The 23,836-nt window shown below is 42.1% G+C and overlaps 1 protein-coding gene across 13 annotated transcripts in view; it reads left to right on the forward strand.

Annotated features, from left to right (window-relative positions):
- Positions 1–23,836, forward strand: part of LEKR1 (leucine, glutamate and lysine rich 1) — a 71,848-nt gene that overhangs the window by 15,172 nt on the left and 32,840 nt on the right. For 6 of the 13 annotated variants that reach the window (XM_033150497.1, XM_033150504.1, XM_033150498.1 and 3 more), the window contains one exon: positions 16,422–16,607. In XM_033150497.1, coding sequence (XP_033006388.1) covers positions 16,422–16,607 — 186 coding nt within the window. Of the gene's footprint in view, positions 1–6,944; positions 7,065–14,453; positions 14,630–15,251; positions 15,332–15,379; positions 15,432–16,421; positions 16,608–23,836 lie in introns of those variants that run through there. The other 7 variants (XM_033150508.1, XM_033150507.1, XM_033150509.1 and 4 more) reach the window with 4 other exon arrangements.

Consider the following 23,836-nt stretch of genomic DNA (forward strand, 5'->3'; position numbering starts at 1 on the left):
ATCAGCATGTTCCTAGTTGTTGTTGTGTCCCCCCCCCCTTTAGTGCCCAGAGTTAATTATCCATAGAGCATAGTATGCTTTTCATGGTTTCATGTGCTAAAAATTAGGAAAGTGACAAAGAGTTTTCTTTCTCCAGTTTGAGTGTTTGATATGGGAAACACAGCCAGGAGGACTTGGTTTTGTTGCACATTTGAACAAAAAAAATTATAATCAACCTTTGTCATTAAAGCAGTGTGCTTTCCCTTGACACCAAGATGCACTGTTCAAGTTGTCATGACTTACCAGTATTTTCATAGTCTCATAGAGTCTAAATATATTGCTGAGAAAAGCAGGCAGGTCTTCAAGAAAATGAAGTAATCTCACCTGTTATGAACAGGCCTGTGAGGAGCAGTTTGAGGGGAGCATATCATGACTCAGCAGTTGACCATATGTTTACATGCAAGAGGTCCCATGTTTTGTTGTTGTTCAGTCGTGTCCGACTCTTCATGACCCCATGGACCAGAGCACACCAGGCACGCCTATCTTTCACTGCCTCCCGCAGTTTGGCCAAACTCATGCCAGTCGCTTCGAGAACACTGTCCAACCACCTCGTCCTCGGTCGCCTCCTTCTCCTTGTGCCCTCCATCTTCCCCAACATCAGGGTCTTTTCCAGGGAGTCTTCTCTTCTCATGAGGTGGCCAAAGTACTGCAGCCTCAGCTTCAGGATCTCTCCTTCCTGTTAGCACTCAGGGCTGATTTCTTTAAGGATGGATAAGTTTGATCTTTTTGCAGTCCATGCGACTCTCAAGAGTCTCCTCCAGCACCAGAATTCAAAAGCATCAATTCTTCGCCAATCAGCCTTCTTTATGGTCCAGCTCTCACTTCCATACATTAATACTGGGAAAACCATAGCTTTAACTATACAGACCTTTGTCGGCAAGGTGGTGTCTCTGCTTTTTAAGATGCTGTCTAGGTTTGTCATTGCTTTCCTCCCAAGAAGCAGGCGTCTTTTAATTTTGTGACTGCTGTCACCATCTGCAGTGATCATTGAGCCCAAGAAAATAAAATCTCCCACTGCCTCCATTTCTTCCCCTTCTATTTGCCAGGAGGTGATGGGACCAGTGGCCATGATCTTAGTTTTTTGATGTTGAGCTTCAGACCATATTTTGCGCTCTCCTCCCATGTTTAATCCTTGGTTTTTCTCCAGTTAAAACATCTCAGACTAATGGACCAGAGGTGGTCCGTCTCAATATACAGCAGCTGCAGCTTCATAGGAGAAGTTTGAAGAGTCTGACTTCCTCAGAAGCCTAAGAAACAAAAAACACTTCTGGAAGGTACTTGATTTAGGTCTTCACAGCAAAACAACCAGAAGTCCTGCAGCACCTTAAAGGCTTGTTTTATTTAAAGCAGTGGTTCTCAAACTTTATTCTGTGGGCCACACTTTCAGAATAAAAAAATTGCTTGCACCTCACCAAATTTCTTATTTTTAAGAAATACTTTGGAAAACAACAATATATAAACTAGGATTGGGCTCAGTATCAATTGATGCTCCTGCTCTCATTTCGAAAAGATCTATCCATATTGTGCAAAAAATAAAATACAAAATTCATACTATACTATACTATACTATACTATACTATACTATACTATACTATACTAAACCGAAATGTTCATATGTTTCTTTGATTGTCCTTGAATCTTCCTGCCACCCTTGCCATCCTCCCCTGTCACACCTTTTGAGAACCACTGATTTAAAGTATTTTTACCCTGTTCTTCAGCTGCAAAGGCTCCCAGGTTGACTTACAAAGATTAAAAATAGGACAGTTCTCAGGCTTACAATACTGTACTTTGAACAATAACAACATAAGATGAACAGGGATTGGGAGGAAGGAGAGGGGAAAGCAAACACAGGCACTACCGGTAGTTACAGTACCAAGTTCTTATGATGAGCAACTGGAAAGGAAACAGTTGAAGGAAAGGAGTACACCAAAGTTGCTGGCTTATCACCTGATCTTATAGAGTGGGCCTTCTTCCCCTCCCTTCCTCCCTCTGCTTGCAGCCTGGCTTAATGGCTGCTGCCAGGTGATAACTGAGGGAGTAGAAAAGCCAGCTGAAGCTGGCTTCTCAGTAGAGCCTATGGAGTGTCCCTGCTTCCCTTAACTGTAACCCAACAGACTATTTAATGGCACAAGTTTTTGTGGACTGGGTCACCTTGTAAGCTGCATGATTAGTCTTTAAGATGTTACAGAACATTAAAACCAGTATCACCCAAACTTAAGCCATGTTTGTCTCTCTTTCACTGAAGGAAGGCAACTTGCAAACGGAAAGTGAAGGAAACTTCCTTCACTTCCCCAGACACTAAGCTTGGGAGAGTGTCTGCTACTTTGCCCTTACTGTTACCCCATTGCAAATGGTTTCCCCCAAGCAGAGGTTGCAAGGCCACCTGTCATGTACAATCTAGTTGAGATTCCTGCATTGCAGAGGGTTTGACTAGATGACCTTTGGGATCCCTTCCAACTCTGCAACTCTATATTTTCCCCTGAAAATTCAGGGTGGGGGTCCCCAGTTCTAGTCTACACCACACTGCCTCTTGGAAATTCAACTATGCCTTGAAAACAGCCACTGTTATGTAAACCACATGTTTGTTTTCTTTTTACTCAATCACACTGGGGGATCCTCAAAGAGGTGTGCTCCTACTTGGGAGAAGGAATGGAGAGGTTCACAGCAGCCAACTTCAGAAGTGCTGATCTAAAAATAATTGATTGCATTCACTTTTTTATTGCACACCCAGTAAGAATTATGTCATGTGCAATTTTCAGCTAAACTGGGAGAGCTGGCTGTTCTTTTCAAGGCATTCTCGGGAGATATTTATCACCCAATCCTGGAAATCAGACAAAAAAAATGTTTTTTTTTTGGCAAAAGAAAATGTGATGAAGTTGTTGGTGGTTCATTTTCCTGTTTATTTTTCAAAAGGGAGACGGGGTGTAATTTATGGGTATCAAATGTTAGCCTGAATTGTTGCAGTAAAATGCAGATAAGTATAATTACTTTATAAGGAACAATAAGCTCAGTTCAAGAAGTGTCACTGCAAGTTTTATTAGCTTAAGTAATTCACTTTTCAAAAGCTACCAGTCTCTGGTGTTGCTGAAGGCCTCTGTTGGCAAGGATTTGCTGGTGTGCATGTTAATGGTGTAACCCTATACTTCCGTATTATATTTATACTGCCTTGAATAAAGATTAGATACCTGTGTTTCATTTCAAAAACATTCAGTATGTTTGATTAGAACGTCCAAGGAGAAGGACATTCAGTTCTGCCTTTAATAATGTTTAACGCCTTATTCACAGGATCCTGCAAACATCGGTCATTTTCATCAAAAGCCTGTTCACACACATTAAATTTTGGGGAGAACTCTCCAGCCGGTGCAAGTCTTCAGTGTACAGACTGTGTGTGTTTTATTAAACATCCCATCCTTCTTCCAAAGACCCCAGGGCAGCATACATTATACACATCCCCATCAACAACCCTGTGTGTCAGGTTAGGCAGACAGAATGACTGGTCCAAGATCACTGTGAGCTTCATCATGGAATCTATGTTTCTCCAGTGGTAGTCTGACTCTCCTAACCACTGCCATACTGTTCTCATTGGCCATTCTGTTTTTTTGAGGTGAAAACTTTTTGGGGTCCTGTCAAGTGGTCAAGGTCAGGCTACTGAAGAATAACATAGGGTCTTCTCCATATTTTGGAGATGCATGAGTACACAGAAATGCATACTGTACATTTGTGAATTAAATAAAGTGGTTTTTAGGTGACTAAATCCTACTTGGAGTATACCCACTGAAATTAATGGACATGATGACATTAGCTCTGTTTATTTCATTGAGGCTGCTCTGAGTAGAGCTTCATGGGATGCAACCCCATGACTTCTAGCCTGGGTAGCTCAGTTTGTTAGAGTGTGGTGCTGATAACGCCAGTGTTGCAGGTTCAATCCCTGTGTGGGACAGTTGCATATTATTGCATTGCAGGGGATTGGAGTAGATGATCCTCAGGGTCCCTCCCAGCTCTACAACTCTATGATTCTATGAGAAAGTGAAAACTGCTTGATAGCTATCTAAGGGCATCTGATTGGCCAAAGCTAGACGCCAGAGAAAAGGGCACAGCATAAGACTGTGCTATTCACACAACATAGTTCTTACATCCTTTGGCTCTGCCAACCGCGTCTGGTATTTAAGCGTGTTTGCAGCTTCAGTAGGATGTGTTTTATAGGGTAAAGAAATGTATTCCATTGTGAGAGGTTTAACAAGGAACACCAAGGCTAGGGACAGATAGCTTTTAAAAAGTTTGCATGTGATTTAAGAGGTTTCACTTTTCATGTTGTATTCACAAAGGAAATTGGCTTTTTATCAAGAAAAGCCCTTATTGTCTATCTAGTTCAGTATTGCCTACTCTGACAGCTAGGGACTCTCCAGGGTTTCAGGCAAAGATTTTTAACTGGAGAAGGTGCTGGTGATCAGACCTGAAACTTTCTGCAAGCAAAGCATATGCTCTACCACTGATATGGACCCTCCCCATATTTTCCTTTTGTCCTACTGTTGCCTCAGGTCAAACTAGTTTTGTAGGTTTCTGGAGTACAGAAAACTTGCAAATTGGTTTACCTGAGCTGAAAGTGGGGTAAATTAACACACCAGCATTTTTCAGCCATTCAGAGCTGGAGATGATGAACATGGTGATGATGGTGGAACATCTTGATAGCAGGCTGTGCTCCCAAACTACACACTGGGTTGCCTCCAGTCTGTATCCAGTCTGGGTTGTATCCAGTATGTATCATACTCAGCAGACTCATTGAAATTAATGGACATAACCAACTTGCAGGCCCGTCTTAGAGGGATCGGCCGCCCTGGCGCAGCGATCCCTCGGTGCCCCCGGCCTGCCGCCTCTCCGCCCGCCTCCCTCCCGCGCTGGCCGCCCCTCGGGAGGTGGGGTGGGCGAGCGGGGGATGAGAGGCGTGGCGTTGGAGCGGGCGCCCGCGCTCCGGCGGGCGGAGGATGAGGGGCGGGCGGGCGGGCGCTCGCGCACCGGCGGAAGGGCGGGCGGGCTGCAAGCCGGCCACCCTCGCCTCCCAGAGCCCCAGCTGGAGTGTTGGAAGGTCGCGCAAAGCCCCGCGCCGCTTCAGCGCTCCAGCTGGGGCTCCGGGAGGCGAGGGCAGGCGGCTTACAGCCCGCCCGCCCGCCGGCGCGCGAGTGCCCGCCTGCCCGTGGGGGCGGGGGCGGGTTGGGGAGGGGGAGCCCGGTATGCCGGTGGGCTCGCGGGGGTGCCCCTGGGGTGCCCTGCGCCCTGGCGCGCCGCGCCACCGGCCTCTATGGATGAGACGGCTCTGCCAACTTGTCCATTTATTTCGGCACATCTTCTCTGAGTAGAACTTAGGTGGACCGCAACCCCACATGAGCTGAACTTGGGTACCGTTGACATCAGTGTAAAAAATCACGACTAAGTCACCATTAAAATAAACTTAGTCTGGATTCAAGCTGTTCACAAAACACCCCTGTGTATAGTGCACATATGTTGATTGGGGGCAGTGGCTGCCCCCTCCCATGCACATTGCCCCCCTTTTGAATGCATGAAGATGGCTAGGATGAATCATTTTCAAACTACCTTCAGATGCCTTTAAAAAGCCAGTTCTGGTTGTCATGAAGTTACCACAAAAAGATGGCATTACAAAGTGTTTAGCAAACCTTTATTTACCAACAGGAATAAATAATAATAATAATAATAATAATAATAATAATAATAATAATAATAATAAAAAATGAGCCAGTAATCGAAGGCAGGTTGTCATTGCATGACTGAGTGGTCAGTTCCTCAGTATTCCATGTGTTGTATTCTACTAAAGCAGTGTTTTTCAACCTTTTTGGGCAAAGGCACACTTGTTTCATGAAAAAAATCACGAGGCACACCACCATTAGAAAATGTTAAAAAATTTAACTCTGTGCCTATATTGACTATATATAAAGTAATTCTCTTGAATAGGAATCAAATAAACAAATTTTTCCCACGGCACACCAGGAAACATCTCGCGGCACACTAGTGTGCCGCGGAACAGTGGTTGAAAAACACTGTACTAAAGGAATATCCACAGTAGACCCGTTGAAATGAGTGGACTTAAATTAGTTACATCTCCAAGTATGACTCAGCTGCCCTGCCCCACCATAGCAGGGATGAGCAGCGGGGCTACAGATGTGACAGTGGCTATCCCACTTCATCACATCCCCCCCGCTGCTTACCAGGGCTTTGAATTGTAGTCTAAGAATGTTAACCATCTCAAAACTTTTAGTTTAATCGCCAGGCTTTTAATTAATTGATAAACAGTCTTCAATTTAAATAAACTGTATGTAATCCGAATCTCAAATGCCTTTTGTGGTTATTGAAAGAAGTGTAAAATATCTTACATTTTATTAGTTTTTTAATTTGCTTTTAAGTTCTGCACCGCCGCCACCGCTGCCACCCTCCCCTTATTCTTCCTGCCAAAGCAAAATCATGCCAGTTTCCGGCTTTAAGAATACGGGGAAATGAAGATGAAAATCCTTTTGCTTTAAAACTGTGCAGTGATCAAAAGATAATGGAAAGATCTGCTGTGCCAGGAAAAAAAGCGCTTATGTTGGAGCATGCTATCTGCTGAGCAGAAGATGCTGAGCAAAACATGACTTTACAACTGGTGTTAAAGGCAGATATGTCAGCACAATATTTAGAAGCAGGATGCTGGGGTGTTCCCCCCCCCCATCCCTCATAGTATCGTCAGGTCTTTAACAATAGTTAAATGTTCTTCCCCTAAACCAGCAGCTGCCCTTCCATGAACAGAAGATGCTTTTTTTCCTCAAGGAAGGGTTTTTGGATCCAAGGCATTGATTTCTTATTAGCTAGATGGTGGCATTGCCTTTTTTTTTAACCCTCTTTTTAAAAACTTCTTATAGGATAAAAACTTTATCTCTGGAGCTTGAAAATAAGCAAGCAGCAATACAAAATCTAAATGAACAGATGAGGAGCCTCCAGAAAGAGAATGAATTTTCATGCAGACAATCACAGCTGTTGCGGTAAGAAATTTCAGAAGGCAGTACATAGGAGAACTAACTTTTTTGTGATGCACGCAGTAGGATATATCTGGTAAAATCATAGCATTAACTGCCCACATGTTTTTATTGAAATGCTTCAATCCTATGATTTTCTGTAAACTATAATTAGTATATCAGGTGTGTTACATTTGTATTTGGGAACTATAGCTGTTCCAACCCATAGTTAGTTTAAACAAATCACAATTAAATGGTGGTTTCAGATTCTGCTTTGTTAACAAACTTTAATTAGAAAACCACCATTGTCTGAGTTTGTGGTTGTTCTAAAGTGAATGTGGAACCTTTCACTCACCTTCTGTCACATAGGGAGAAGAGCCAAAGGCTTGTTCCATGTGACCCACGTCATAGGTTGCATTCAGATGTTATGCTGTCAAACAAGCAGGTAGCATTCTGGTTTGCAAGCAATCACAAATAACAGATTGTATGTTCAAGTGAAAGCATATTTTGCTGTAACCTGTGATAAGAACTTCCTCATAGGGGAAGAAGGGGGGACTGCCATTTGGGGAAGAAAGCAAAAAGACACATAGATATCTCCACATGCATTTCTTTTTTTTTTTTTATAAGATTTTATTATTTTCCAATAAAAAAAAAAAACAAAATACAACATCAACACATAACATAAACATCGATAGAACCAAACAACATAAACATAACATAATCACAATAATAATCAACATTCAAAACAATAACAATAAAAACATAATAACATATACAAACCTTAACCAATATCTTTCTTTGAATATTTCTTGTTTCTAACTTCTCTGTTTGGGGACTTCCCCCGTTCCCTCCACTGTCTTCAAAAATACATATACTTCTTCAAGGTAGCTTTTATATTGTTCAATTCACTTTTACCCAAATTTTAATATACTTAACTTTTACTTGGTCAAATATCTCAATAACTATGTATCTTATCTTAACAGCCTATCTTAACATATTTTGACATACATCTTTCGCGTAACAACAATTCCTCTTACCATTCATATCTAACACATATCTACCAAAGCCGATGTTCTGTTTAATTCTGCTCAAATATTCAGTTTAACTGATTTAACTAAATAGTCTTTAAATTTTTTCCACTCTCGTGACACCGTCTCCTCCCTCTGGTCTCGGATTCTGCCGGTCAGTTCTGCGAGTTCCATGTATTCCATCATCTTCATCTGCCATTCTTCCACCGTTGGTATCTCTTCCCCTTTCCATGTTCTTGCCAATAATATTCTAGCTGCTGTTGTGGCATACATAAAAAACACTCTGTCCTGACTGGGTATCTCTTCGTTGGCCATGCTCAGAAGAAATGCCTCTGGTTTCTTACAAAAGGTAACTTTCATTACCTTCTTCAACTCATTATAAATCTTATCCCAGAAAGCTTTTACCGCTGGGCACAGCCACCACATATGATAAAAGGTACCTTTCGCATGTTTACATTTCCAACATACATCTGACATTTTGGTATTCATCTTAGCTATCTTAACTGGTGTCAAATACCATCTATAAACCATTTTCATTATGTTTTCTCTTAAACTATGACAAGCAGTAAATTTGATACCTTTTTGCCACAATCTCTCCCAGTCATCCATCATAATATTATGTCCTATATCTTTCGCCCAATCTATCATTGATGATTTAACCAGTTCATCTTTCGTATGCCACTCTAGCAGAAGGTTATACATTTTGGAAAGGTTTTTGAAGTTCGATTCTATCAGTTCTGTTTCCAGTTTTGATTTTTCTACTTGAAAACCAACTTTTTTGTCCATTTTAAATGTTTCATAAACCTGATAATAGTGCAGCCAGTCGGGGACCTGACTTTTTACTTGATCATAGCTTTTTAGCTTAAAGGAGTCCCCTTCCTGCTGCAATATGTCCATATATCTTAACCAGTTTGCAGACATATTCGGTCTCTTATATGCCTTGGCCTCCACTGGGGAGATCCATCTAGGAGTCTTTCTCTCCAACAAGTCTTTGTATCTAGTCCAAACCTGATATAGGGATTTTCTCACAATATGAGACTTAAAAGTTCTGTGGATTTTAACCTTGTCATACCAAAGGTATGCATGCCAACCAAACATTTATCATGTCCCTCCAAGTCCAACACATCGACGTTCTCCAGTTTAAACCAATCCTTTAACCAGCAAAAGGCCGCAGCTTCAAAATAAAGCCTTAAGTCCGGCAGGGCAAAGCCTCCTCTGTCTTTAGAGTCTGTTAAAATCTTAAATTTTATTCTTGGCTTTTTGCCCTGCCATATAAATTTCGATAGGTCCTTTTGCCATTTTTTAAAACAGTCTAGTTTGTCCAAAATTGGTATGGCTTGGAATAAGAACAGCATCCTTGGTAGGACATTCATTTTAACCACTGCTATTCTTCCCATTAACGACAGTTTAAGTCTTGTCCAAATCTCCATATCTTTTTTTATCTCCATCCACAATTTTCATAGTTATCCTTATACAGGTTCAAGTTCTTGTTTGTGAGATTGATACCTAGATATTTTACAGATTTGACAAAATTGAGGCCTGTGGCTTCTTGTATTCTTTGGATCTGTTCTGCACTCAGATTTTTACCTAAAACTTTGGTTTTCTGCTTATTTAATTTAAAGCCAGCTACAAGTCCGAATTGTTCAATTAGTTCCAAGGCTCTGGGGACACTGCCTTCTGGTTCTTGCAGGGATAGCATCAAATCGTCCGCGAAGGCACGTAATTTGTATTCCTTCTCTCCCACTTTAATTCCTTTTGTCTGTTTATCTTTCCGAATCATATTCAGAAGGACTTCCAGGACCGTAATAAAAAGTAAAGGGGAGATAGGGCACCCTTGTCTTGTTCCTTTCTCTACTTCAATCTCCTCCGATATCACACTGTTTACAATAACTTTTGCTCTTTGTTCTGTGTAAATGGCCTTGATGCCATTTAAGAATTTTTCTCCAACTCCCATCTTTTCCAAATTCTTTTTCATAAATGTCCAGGATACTTTGTCAAAAGCTTTCTCTGCGTCAACAAACAATAGTGCTGCATCTGTGTTTATGTCTCTCTCCAGTTTTTCTAGAATGTCCACAATGATTCTCGTGTTATTACTTATTTGCCTTCCTGGCAAGAAACCTGCTTGGTCTCTATGTATATAATCTTTCAACACTCTTTTCAACCTTGTAGCCAAAACATTTGCAAAGATTTTATAATCCACATTCAAAAGGGATATTGGACGATAGTTTTTCATTAGAGTCTTATCAGTGTCTGGTTTTAAGATCAGTGTGATAAAGGCTTCTTTCCACGTCTCTGGTGCCCTATCTCCTTCTAGTATTCTATTGCAAATTTCTCTTAACGGCTGTGATAGCCAGTCTTTCAATATCTTGTAGTATTTTGCTGTTAATCCATCCGGTCCTGGAGCCTTCCCCAGTTGCATGTTGTTTATTGCATCTTCTATTTCTTGTGTCGTTATTGGGTGGTTGAGAATTGTTAGTTTTTCCTCTGGGACCTTTTGCAATCCATTCTTCTCCAGAAATCGGTCTATCTCTACTTCATCTATCTTCTCCTCCTTGTACAGTTGTTTATAGAATCTCTGAAAGCACCATCTGATTTCCTCTGGTTTCTCTACATTTTTTCCATTTACTACCAATTTACTGATGACATTTGCCTTTTGTCTTTTCTTTAGTTGCCAAGCTAGTAGTTTTCCACATTTATTTGCAGATTCAAATGTTCTTTGTTTCATCATTTTCACTTTCCATTCGATGTCTTGATTCATGATATTCGCATATTGGGATTGCAAGTATTTGATTTCTTTTTGGATTTTGACACATCTGGGGTGTCCTCTTAGTTCTTTTTCCTTTTCTTTGATTAATTTCAACAGTCTCTCCATCTCTGCACTTTGTTGTTTCTTCTTTTTTGCCTTCTCACTAATGAGGAATCCTCTCATTACCGCCTTACTTGCATCCCAGGCAATCCTTTTCTCCACATCTGAATTCCAATTAATTTGAAAATATTCTTTTATCTTTTTCGCCGCTCTTTCTACTAGCTTGGTATCTCTCATCAATGCATCATCCATTCTCCACCTGAAAGAATCCTTGGAAATCATTTTTAGGTTTACCTGTACCGGATTATGGTCTGAAAGCGTTTTAGGACCGATTTCTGCTTTTTGTAATTTTGGAGCCAATTCCTCGAGATATAATCTATCCTCGACCATGACTGCTGAGATTCGCTGAAGTACGTTGCCTCTGTTTCTGTGGGATTTTTTAATCTCCAAGAATCTACCAAATTCAAATTGTCCACCATTTCAAAAAAAGTCTTTGGGAGTTTCCCATCATTTGTTTTTTGTTCTTTGAGATCTGTCCATTAATGTGGAAACTGCCCCATTAAAGTCTCCAAGGCAAACTACCTTATAATCCAAATAATCCAACAGCAAATCATGTATTTTTTTGTAAAAAATCGACTTTCCATCATTTGGTGCATAAAGTCCCAGGATCAAAAGTTTTTCGCCTTGTACGTTAATTTCAATTGCGATGTATCTCCCTTCTTCATCTTTAAATAGCTGTCTTGGGCTATATTTCTCCTTTGCATAAATCACTACTCCTCTCTTCTTGACCTTATCCGATGATATGAACTCTTGGCCTAGTTTTTTTATTCGTAGCAATCTTCTATGACGCCGAACTATGTGGGTTTCCTGTAGACATATTATATCCAAATTCTTCTTTTCTATGCTGTAAAACACTCTGCGTCTCTTTGGTCTCTGATTTAATCCCCGAACGTTCCAAGTCATTAACTTGAGCGCCATTTCTTTGTTTATTCCTCTCCTCCAGTTGCCTGTCCTTTCTTATCTTGTTCTGGATCTTGGCTTGGTCCTGGTGGTCCCGGCGGTGGTGGAAATACCTCTGGAAACTTGTAGAGCTGAGCTGGATCCAATGGAGTTCCTTTGAAGTGTTCCAGATGCTTATCCAAAAACTTTTGCTTATCCGCCAAGGACCTTATTCTTATCTTTTTCCCTTCAAACGTGAATGCCAGGCCTTCTGGAAATTCCCAACTGAAGGAGATTTTTCTTCTTCTTAGCTCCGTCACCAGGTCGTTATAAGGAGCCCTTTTATCTAAAAAGAATCTGGGGATATCCTTGTAAAAAATTACTTTATTCTGCTGTACCACCAGGTTGTTTCTGTAGTGTAAATCCAGAAAGTAATCTCTGTCGTGTCTGTCGTGTAGCACAATCAAACAGTCACTGACTGTTTTAGTGCTTTTCTTTCCTCTGGAACCTCTTGGTCCAAATCTGAAGGCCTTCACTATGCGTGCTGAGACGTTTACCTCTTCTAGCTCCCAAAAAGTCGAGAATAGTTCCACAATATAGGCTTTCAGGTCTTCCCCCTCCGATTCTGGAAGACCCCTTATTCTTAAGTTTCCTTCTCTCTGATGTAGTTGCAGAAAAGCAAGAGACTCTTCCACAGTCCTCTGTCGTGTTCCAATATTTTCGATCTGCTCCAAATCCAAATTGTCCAATTTTTCCTCCACTTTTTTTATTTTTTCTCTGACCACTTTAATTTCCTCCGAGTCCTTTTTAACGTGGTCACCTCCTGCCCAATTTTATTAATTTCGTCTCTATTCTTTCTTACGTTTTCCTCAATTTGGCCAATCGATTTTTCTAACGTTTGGGTGGAGGCTTTAATATCGGCCTTAATATCCACTTGGAGCTTTTCTATTGCAGAGTTGACTGTTGTATTCACTGATGCACCAATAGCATTCACCGATTCTTGTGTTTGCTTCAACCCTTCGGTGACACTTTTCAGGCCTTCTGCAATTTCTGCCACACTTGCAGCCAATTTCTCCATTTGTTCCTGAAGAGTTAAGGAAACAGAGCCTTTCCTTTTTTCAGAGCCAGTTCCTTTAGATCTAAGTTCCATTCCTTGTGGGCTCTGTAACTGTAATCTCAAGGTCACTCCAGTTGCTATAGTAACAATCTCAGACATTCACAGCAGAAGACCAACAGTCCCAAAAGTAAACACCAGGTGGCCTGCAGCTAGCCTTCTGAGAACAAAGAGGCTGCTGAGCCAGGAGTCCACAATAGTCCATTAATCCAACTTTTAGGCAAAGAGTTCAGATTTTTCAAAATTGTAAATTCCTTAAAGCCAAGAAGAGTCTATTTTAAATAGCCCAAGCCAGTAACTATCTTCTCACTTGCAGTGTAACCACCAAGTCTTTAAAGAAACTTGTATCTGGCTGTAAAAGAGTCAAAGTATCTCCACTGGTAAACAGTCACTGTAACACTGGAACACCAACAAAGAAAAAATGGCAACAATATATCCCAGCCCGCTACTGACCCGGAATCCTAATCCAGAGGGTGAGGGGCTTCTTCTTTTGCCATATCAACTGTTTTTGGATCTTTAAACAAACTTTAAACAACTTTTAAATCACTTTTAAAAAGTTTGGCAGAGTTCGCAAAACTTTCCCGTTAGCCGCGGCTTTGATCCTTTAGCGCTACCAAGCTCGCGCAAACAGTTCAAAGGGAACAGGCTTCCTTTTGGAGTTTCCTCTGCAAGCAGTGCTCTTTAAACTTGTAAAATAATCCAAATTTTTAACTTACAGAGTTTCTTTGGAAGTTTCTGTGTAGGAAGTGCCGGGTGCTCAGGTCTGGCGGGATCGCTGCTTTGATCCTCCGCAGGCAGCCGCTTCTTCAGTCCCATGCTGGGGCTCCGCACACCCGATTCTCCCCCTTACGAGGGTAAATCAGGAGCGGAGACAGCACGTCTGGGACCCACGAAGCCGTCGGTCCACGGGACGCTCTTCCCGTGGCTTTAAGGGACCCGTGGCGCAGACACGGAGCTCCCTATCGCCTAACGGAGGACGGAGCTCTCCACATGCATTTCTGGGTTGGAGTTATAGTGGGTCTGAATTCTTCACCCCGTCCATGACCACAAAGTGTATTTTTTTTAAATTGTGTCCAGTATTTTCCAGTGTTCATGATTTCTAGCTCTAATCAGAAAATTACCCAAAAATGCAAGATGCCTACAAATTGTTGGGCATTAAAAAAAACAAATCCATGAAAATTATGTCTGAATATTAGCTGTAAGCTTTTGTAGAGCACCCATTTTTTCCAAACAATGATATAATTCTAAAAAATCATGCATGTTGAATTCAAAAAGTACATGTGCTAGGTGTGCCAGCTGCACGAGATGGAGAGGTATTTAGTAAAGATAGTCATAATTGCCGTATGAAGCTTAGCTGAAAACGTTGAAACATATTCCAAGTATTGATGAATCTGACTGCAAGGCAGAAAACTAAATTAGCTTCTTTTATTGATGTAAATCAATAATTTTTTAAAATACTTCTTTTTCAAAGTGCTATTTTGTTTTTAAAAAACCATTTACCAATTAGTTCTTCTTTTCCTTTTTGGCAGAAAAACATTGGAACGACATAAATTCATCCTAAAGAAAGCCTTTGTTCTCCTTCCCTTTATCAAAGGAGAGGTACACAGTGTTAAAGGAGGAATATTTGACTTTCTCAGCCAATGGAGTGCACTCAAAGGAGAGATTTTTTTACACATAAAAAAGATTAATTTAACAGCATTGACAGGTAAATTACCAGATTACAACTTTCCCCAGCATCTGATTCTTGGTCATTTCTACAGACTTTTAATAGTGATTTACACTTCTGATTTATTTTGTCTTCGCAGCACCCTTGTAAAGTATATCAGACTAAAAACTAGTTATTGCTGAGGCAGTAAACCTGTGCACTGCCCGTACTACTTTAGATGGTCGGCTGCGATATGATGGGATCTTTAATTATAATAATGCTTCAGAGAAAGTGCGATGTCAGGGAGAAGGCTTGTGCCCCAGCCTCACTGAAATCTGTTTTCCTGTGCAAAGGTGCTTTTTAAAGAAAGTTTTTTAGTTATCACTGTGCATTTAGTCTTGTGAGTTTACACCTGTGAGTTGAAATGGGTACAGTCTTAGCAAGAGCTTCCCACTTCAATGAGGTCTCGGCATTGGAGAGAATGGCTTCCTCGAGCTTCATAGCTGAGCTCTGATTTGGGTCCTGGTCTCTAAAATCAAAACTCAGCCCTCTCCCTTCCCTGCCAGCTTTTGCCCACAAAAATTAGCTGCATACAGTAGCTTATGACTGTTGACCGTTTTTTATGGGTCACGTTGAAATGACTTGAACAAAATCCAACACAGGGAATTTTCTGCCTCACAGGAAAAACAACTGTCAACCTTCCCCTTGAGTCATAGAGATGAAGGGTCATGGAATCTGAAGTCTCCAAAGGCGCCTCAAGGGGTAGGCAATGGGAGAACTCGCTGTGCTCATGTTCGCAAAGGGCAAAAGAGGCACATTGGCAGGATGCTGCCTCTGCCACTGCTGTTCTCTCTGTTTCCAGGTGATCTCAGGTTCTTGTGCAAGTGTTAAATTCACTGCAGCTTTTCAGAACAGAATAGCAGCAAATAGGGATATGAGTGAATTATTTTGACGTTGGGCCCCGGTCAGACATCTGACTAGATAATATGTGTTATAAGAAAATCCATTTTAATGTTGTTTTTTGCTCTAGATATATGTGACCCTGACTCCTTTTTATGCACATTTTTTATTTTTGTAATCTGCATGAAATCCCAGCTTCTCCTATTCAGATGTGTTGTTATTTTGGTCAGTTAAATATGAAAGGTTTTGTAAATGTTGAGAGCAGCTGACTTGATACATGTCCTTTTCTTGTTGAAGACGACACTGTCTCTGGTTTTTCTGAGTAGCTGGTGCAGAAATGTTCTGACTATCTTACATGAGGCAAATGTAAAAATATGTGCATGCTTTCCCCATTCTTTCTGTAACATCTCATTCTAAAAGTGCTTCTTTTGTTAATGTTGAGCTTGAATTGCAGAAAATTAAGGTTCAGAAATTAAGGTTCAGAGTGCCATTTTGAAATTCTATAACTGTTTATGCACTTGGCAATACAGACCACACTTACAATTACCTCTGATTTTTGGTCCTTCATCCCTGACTTGTCACAATTAATGTATATTCCAGCAGTGACCGGCAATAACTATGCATGGTTAGCCAATGGAAGTCTGGATCTGGAGCAACAAATATGCTTGGTACTTGTCAAATACAGAAATACTATACAAATTAACAATTAAATTGAAGCTGGGACAAAGGTATCAAAATCATATGTTTATTTAGTTATTTTTTTAAAAAGTGATGGCATCTTCGTAGGTGTAGATACTGAATCTGTAGTACTTAAATAGCCAGCAAAAATTAATTGAAATTCATTCTTCTTTCTTGAAGAGTTGTTTCTGTACATCAGAGGACAGTCATTTTATTGTGATGGTATCTGGAATTTTATTTTTTATTTTTGATGAGAAATTCAATTACCTTTCAGAAATATCCAGTCTGAACCGAAGCTTGGGTGAATGCCAGAGGGAAAATCTGCTCCTCCAGGAGGAGGTGCAGCATTTAAGGTTGATAACAGACGCAGCTGAGCAGCAAGCTGAGCAACTCCAGGCGACTCTCTTACGAGAGAGTGAATTACAAAACAGATGTCACGAACTACAGAAGAAAACACAAGGTAGGTGTTAATTTTAGAACAAGCAGCTGGCTTCACTGACAAGCAGCATGTTTAAAACTTCAATCCTGCTGTAGTCGGCCATTCTTAGAGGTACATGTGCGAATCTCCATGAGCCACCATTTCACATGTGCTTCCTCCTCTGTTTCTATGGTTTTCACTTCTGCTTTCAAAGTAACCACAGTTCCCCATTATTTTTGAGCTTAAGAGATCTGTGGTTTCTTTAAATGTTGGTATGTTAAGGAGAAAGCCAGGATCAAAATGTACTTTCAGATCCTGGCTAATTTGAAACCACTGTTTAAATCAGCCACAGTTCCCCGACTACAGACATAACGAGAAACTGTGGCTACTTTGAAAGCAGAAGTGCAGTGTTCCCAATCTTCTTACAGCCACATGGGGAGAGGGTTGCTCATGAACCAACTATTCATTAATGTACTGAGAAACCATCATTCTTCAATACATCCGAACTAGCCCATAGAGTGCATTCATACCACCACAGCAATTTCATTCCACTTTGGGTTTTTTGGGGAGAGTACTGTTGCACTCAGATCCTACTTCTGGGCTTCCCATGTGTACTCTGAGAACAGGATGCTGGACCAGATGTGCCGGACTCCTCTAGTAGCCTTGTTGTTGTTCAGTCGTTCAGTCGTGTCCGACTCTTCGTGACCCCATGGACCAGAGCACGCCAGGCATGCCTGTCCTTCACTGCCTCTCGTAGTTTGGCCAAACTCATGTTAGTAGCTTCGAGAACACTGTCCAACCATCTCATCCTCTGTCGTCCCCTTCTCCTTGTGCCCTCCATCTTTCCCAACATCAGGGTCTTTTCTAGGGAGTCTTCTCTTCTCATGAGATGGCCAAAGTACTGGAGCCTCAACTTCAGGATCTGTCCTAGTGAGCACTCAGGGCTGATTTCTTTGAGAATGGATAGGTTTGATGATCTTGCAGTCCATGGTAGTAGCCTTACTAATCTCCAGAAACTTGTTTCTGAGGAACCACAGAAGGCTGGGGAAAGGTGGATTTCTCCCATCTACCACTTCTCCCTTTCAAATCTCTCCACAACATTTTCCTCCGACATACAGGAAGCCAGAGCAGAACCTGGAGTACCTGATAATACGTGTTTCTGGTGGTTCACATTTTGCACCAACTGTGAAGAGTCTTCTCAGGCTGCCTTACATAATTTCGTGCCATTTACTTTTACATCTGTGTTTACTTCCAAACATCTTGCCCTGTCACAGAGAGATTTTTGAGATACGTTCAGAGATATATTAAAGCATCTCACAATGCTTTGTACATACCAGCTTCTCCCAAATAACTGTGGGAACTGTCGTTGACCCCTCACAGGACTGCAATTCTCAGCACCCTTAAGAAACTATAGTTTCGACTTCCGGCTGGCGACGCCATAGCGGGTGGTCGGGGCTGCTTCGGCTGCGAGGCGCCCGATCCATCCCGGGGGTTAGGAGCCCCGCAACCGCAAAGCGGGGCTCCGGTTGGGGTGCGGGAAGAGCATCCCGCACCCTGGGCTCCCCGGCTGCGCCCACGGAGGCTCCGAACCCTTCCCTTGCCCCCCTGTAAAGGGGGAGTGGGGGTGAAGGGACAACGGAGCCGGGCTTACGGGGATATGCCCCAACCGGGATGCAAATGCGGCGACAAAGCCCGCGGTGAGCGTCTTAGTTCTACCTTTGAAGAATGGAGCCAAAGGAACCCGGTGGTCGTGAGTAACTAATTTGACCAGAAATCGAGCTTTTGGAACGATCCGGGGGGAAGGAGAAAGGCAGCCTGCCTTCTTCCCTTCGAGTTAAAGAAGCTAACCAATTTGCAACTGCTGCTACAGGACTGCTACAATGTGCTTAAAATTGATACATGAGACTGGCAAACTTTTTCTTGGGAAGTAAATTAGTGGAAAATTCTCTCCATTTAAAGTTGCGGTATCTGCGCTCCAGTTTAGGAAAATGGCGATGAACAGAGAGGCAGGAGTAGAAATTTGATACCCACTTCCTCCCCCTCTACCAGTATGCTGGGCTTCGTCCTTGAACTGGTACTGAACTCTGGACTAACGGACGAACAGAGGCTCACTGCTTTGAAGGTGGAACTGCTGTACAGGAAAGTCAAAGTCTTGTGTGGGGGTCTGAAAGAGAACCAATTGCCCACAGAGGAGGCTTTTAAAACTTTTAACACTTTGGAAGAAAGTCTTGCCAAAGAGCTGAGAGGGTGTCTGGGGATGGAGAGAAATGAGTGAGCTACTTCGGAGAAGAAACTCGCCTTTTGGGGGTGGCAGTCCCAAGGCGACGGTAAGATTTGTTATATCCAGTCCCCGAGGTGTGAGCTCGGGGGCCAGGGACAGAGAATTATGGTTTTTTACAAGAAGAAAAGGAATGCTACAAAGAACCGGAGAAGCTGAGAGACGACGAGATGGACATCCTGGAGCTCGTGGCAAGGAGAGTTTTGGACTGTGCCTGGATCTGTGGACGCTTGGAGAGGGAAGCCACAGGGAAATTCAGTGTTGAGGCCACCAGGAGAAGAATAATGGACAGAGGGGGTGTGGGGTGAAACACTAAGTAAAATTTGAAGTAGCCTGTCATGGAATTTTGAAATCGGAGGGTGAATACTGTCAACAATCTTTCTGTTTTATTTTTTGTTTGAATATGAAAGGAGATATTTTGAGTTACTATGTTATTAGCAGCAGTTTAAAGGATAGAAGAGATAGATATGATATAATGATTGGTGAAGATTTCAATGGAAGAAGAATTATGATGAGATATTACTACGATGATGCATTGTTAGTTAAATGTTGATATATAATTGTGTGTAACTATATAATTGAATTTGAATTTCAGGAGAAATGGTTATAAAATAGATTAAGGATATGAACTCGAAGGAGAAAGGGCAGGGGAAGTCAATGGTCAAGATATGGAAATAGAAATTTTCTTTTTAAAGAAAAGATGCAACAAGAAAACTTGACACTGTTTGTATTTGTTTTATCAATGTATTTGTTTTGTATTTGTTTAATTGTAGGTGTGGGTGTGGGTATATGTTGTTATAAGAAAAAGGTCAATAAATTCTTATAAAAAAAAAAAAAAGAAACTATAGTTTCTAGGATTCCTTGGGGGAAGCCATGTGCTTTAAATATATGGCATGGATGTGACCAAAATTCGAGGAGTCTCTTTTAAGTACTGTGCTACACACCAGCTTTGTGTCTGCATTATGTGTCATAAAGCTCCTAGCAGCTGATTGCCAAAGACAGGAGGAGGTCGTACTGCTTCCATCTTAGGCACTCAGCCGTAGGGCTCTTTGTTTGTCAAAGAGGGGAGATGAGGTGGCGGTGATGGAGCAGCCTGCCAGTGGAGAAATGCACATTCCACTGATGAATTAGATAATACGCTGTATGCATGGATACATTGTAACAGCATGTGGACAGGATACAGCTTTTAATAATAAATAAATGCATTAAAACGAGAGCTCAAAAGAGCATTCAGTATTGTGAATCTCTTTTTAATATTCATTTAGAGGCACCCTTTGTTCTAGCTGATCATTTTAGTGCCTTTGGCATCCCTGGTGAAGCTTGAACGGAGCCAGGCACAGAGTTCTTAGGCTCATCCAACGCCTGTCTGTTTTGGCACAATTTGGGACCTCTCCTAATTGTGTCTTGTGGTCTCCTCTCTGAAACTGAAGAAGCATCGTGTTAGTCTCTCGTTCATTTTAAAAGTCCAATGCAGGCATTAACAGGTGTTGTAGTAGTTGTTAAAAAGTGTGCTGCCTTTCTGTTTTGATTCAAAAGCTTCATTTCAAAGCCAACGCCATCATTCAGTCCATGATCCTGACCGGCAACTAAAATATTCTAAAAGTGTACAGGTTGTGCTATTCAAAAAGTAGCTTTGATTTATCAAAATGACAGTGTAATTGCAGAGCACTGCTGCTTTCACAGTATGTGATTTCAAGTCCTGAACAGCGGTAGTTATGGTACGGAATGGCTTTCATTACAGGGCCAATGGTAATGGTGATACAGCAATGAACAGAGGAATTTGCCATTTTAGCATGTGCTGTTGTTGCAGAAGGAGCCCTTGACATATAAAGCCAAGGAATCCACTGGATCTGGGCACAATGAAGGAGATGTAAAGCACCTGCCTGAGCCTCACAAGCTCCTGTGGCAAACACACACACACACACACGGCCTATTTATTTTTTGACATTTGTTTGTTTCCCCACAGCATAACGTTCTCTGAGTGGTTTTCAATCCAGAAGTATACATTTAAATAAAAAATAAGGCATAAACCATAAAATATGCATAAATAACAGCAAGAAACTCAAAACTTTCTGCAAACCCAAGATAAATTACTTAGAAAGCCTGGGTGAACTTAAAAGACCACAAGGATTGCATCAGACAAACCTCCTGCTCCTTCCAAGACAGCCTTCTGGCTAGCCACCTCATATCATTCAACAGGGAAATTGAAGCTAGGCCTCCAAAGAAGAAGAAGAAGAAGGAGGAGGAGGAGGAGGAGGAGGAGGAGGAGGAGTTTGGATTTGATATCCCACTTTATCACTACCCGAAGGAGTCTCAAAGCAGCTAACATTCTCCTTTCCCTTCCTCCCCCACAACAAACATTCTGTGAGGTGAGTGAAGCTGAGAGACTTCAAAGAAGTGTGACTAGCCCAAGGTCACCCAGCAGCTGCATATGGAGGAGCAGAGACGCGAACCCGGTTCACCAGATTACGAGTCTACCACTCTTAACCACTACACCACACTGGCTCTCAAGTTATTGGGATACTTGAAGTTATTGGGATACTTAAAGGAGAAGGTAGCCTTTCAGATAACCTGGTCCCAAGCTGCCTGGGGCTTCAAAGGTCAAAGCTGCACAATAATTGTGCACAAACATGGACGGGGGCCCAGTGCAACTTGCAAAACACAGGCATCAAACTGCTCCGTTCCAGCTGAGAAGCTTACAGCCCTGTTCTGGGCCAGTTGCTGTTCCTGAGACAGCCCCACTTATAACACATTGCAGTAGTTTAAATTTCTAGTCCCGTTGCTCTTGTTGCCGCATAAGATCAAGATCCTCTTTACTATGTGCTGCAACATCACTACTGTAAAGGACAGATAGGAAAGCAGGCGCAGACTGAGATGCCCCTCCCTCCCCCTTTTGTAATATTCCATTGACATAGTGAACACACTTGGAGAAAGTTTAAGCAGTGGGCTTGGGGGGGGGGGAACCGCAAACATCTAATTACTATGTTTTAATGAAGCTGCAGTTATCTAGAACTAGTTGTTTTATTAAGAGTGATAAATGCATTGAGTAACAGGCAGTGATGTAGCAGTTACAGCCAACAAGTAAAAATAAAAACCACATATTAATAATTGCACATTTTGTTCTCACTGAAGTAGTTTTAAATATTCATATTTCTTTCTCTAATCTGCCTTTCTGTTCTTAGAGGTCAGTATGACCGGAAAATCAGTAAACTAAATTCCTATTTATCCCCAGAAGAGGGTGAATGCTCTCTTATTTTCAATAAACATTTTACATTGTAAACCTCCCTATGTTCCTCGGATAAAGGGGTGGTATAGGAATTTAGCAAACAAACAGACAAAAACATCGTGACTGTCATGAAGGAAAATGAAAACAAAAACTTAATAGGCTGAATTACTATTTTCCCAGGAAATAACTAAACAAACCAAAATATATTTTAATCAGTTATGTTTCTGCTTTACTGTAATGGAAGCATTTTAAAAGAAATGTCTAACAAAACAATCTATTCCCACTAGGGGAGCCAGAAAGACTAAAAAATGTGTGCAGAAAGCCATTATTGGTAATTTAATTTCCCATGTGCTTAATGTTTCAGCGTACTAACCGGACTAGAACTTTTTGCAGAGAACATACGGTAATCTAAAAGAGACAGGCATGCAAAATAGTTGGCAATTTTCTCTTGCTATTTGTAAAATAAGATCCTCAACACCATGGCTTCAACAAGCACAGTAAACATATTTATTGCATTTTTATCCCTCCCTCCCTCCCTTCAAGGAGCTCAGAACAGCAACAGTCCTATCAGTAACCTGGGGCTGATCCTCATGTTATTGCCCCCTACACCCCGACAGGAAACTGCAGTAAATGCTCTTTGTGGCAGGGGGGCTGTATGCACAGGCTGTAATGTGCAAAGGCTGCTCACCCCACAGATCAGCCTTATTACCTGGAGGGTTTACATGCTTGGTGTAGTATGTGTTTTTAGTAGTGGCTGGCATGAATGTGGAGGCCAATCCATGACAGGAATGGCCCCCACACATTACAGCTTCTGCATCAAATGTAAGCATTTCCAGTGGAGAAAGTGTAAGGTCTATGATAGATTTTAGTTGTCAGCCATGCAGCCCTTGGATTCTGTTGCCTTTCTGTGGTATCTTTAAAGACCTAACAAAGCCCCTTCCGCCTATAGAAAGGGGGGGGGGGGTTTGCAGGCATCACAAGCCCTTCACGTGCACAGGGGATGACTCCATCCCCTGATGCCATTGGCTGAGCCCTGGGTGCGGTGCCTGGCTGGCTGACCAAACTGTGCGGCCGACAGGCGTGGCTAGTTGCATTTAAACAAGCATGCAGCCAGGGCTCAGCCTCTTGCTTCCTGCTCCCAGCTGACACGTTTTCCCCACCCACCCTCCCTTTAGGCAGCGTTTCTTCCTGAGCTTGCTATGGACCACGGTTGGTCGCCGTTGAGGGGCCTGGTAGGAATTTTCCCAAATTGGCTTTGGCCTAGTGGTTTTCGCCTACCTCGTAGCAATTCGTCACAACTTTGGTCTTTTGGCGGTTAGGCATTGGATTATCTAGGGAAGGCTGAAGGTGGGGGAGAGGTTGGGCCATCACCTCCCCCAAATGCTGAAGGGTACTTCGTTAAATGAGTCGGGGGGGGGCGTGTCCCTGTCCAAAGCCGTGGGAGGCGAGGGCCAAAGGCACGCCCCATATCGGTGACCACAGGGTGAGTCCCTAGCTGATTGCAGCAGCAGGGCTCTCCCATCGGTGGTTAACCCTTCCCAGACTGCCAGCACGACGTACTGGAGTCGGATATAGTCGGTTAGTTCCAATGCCTAAGCCAATACCGCTCAACATCCGTAACCAATAAAGTTGTGGCCTTTTCATGCCCATTAACCTTACTTGTTGAGTCCAGTGTCTTTATTTCACCACGGGAGGGGTCGGGATATTGACATGCAAATTTATTATGGCATAACCCTTCATAGACTAGACTGACTCATCAGGTGCTTA

This window comes from Lacerta agilis, chromosome 5 (assembly GCF_009819535.1).
Source record: "Lacerta agilis isolate rLacAgi1 chromosome 5, rLacAgi1.pri, whole genome shotgun sequence".
Classification (NCBI taxonomy): domain Eukaryota; kingdom Metazoa; phylum Chordata; class Lepidosauria; order Squamata; family Lacertidae; genus Lacerta; species Lacerta agilis.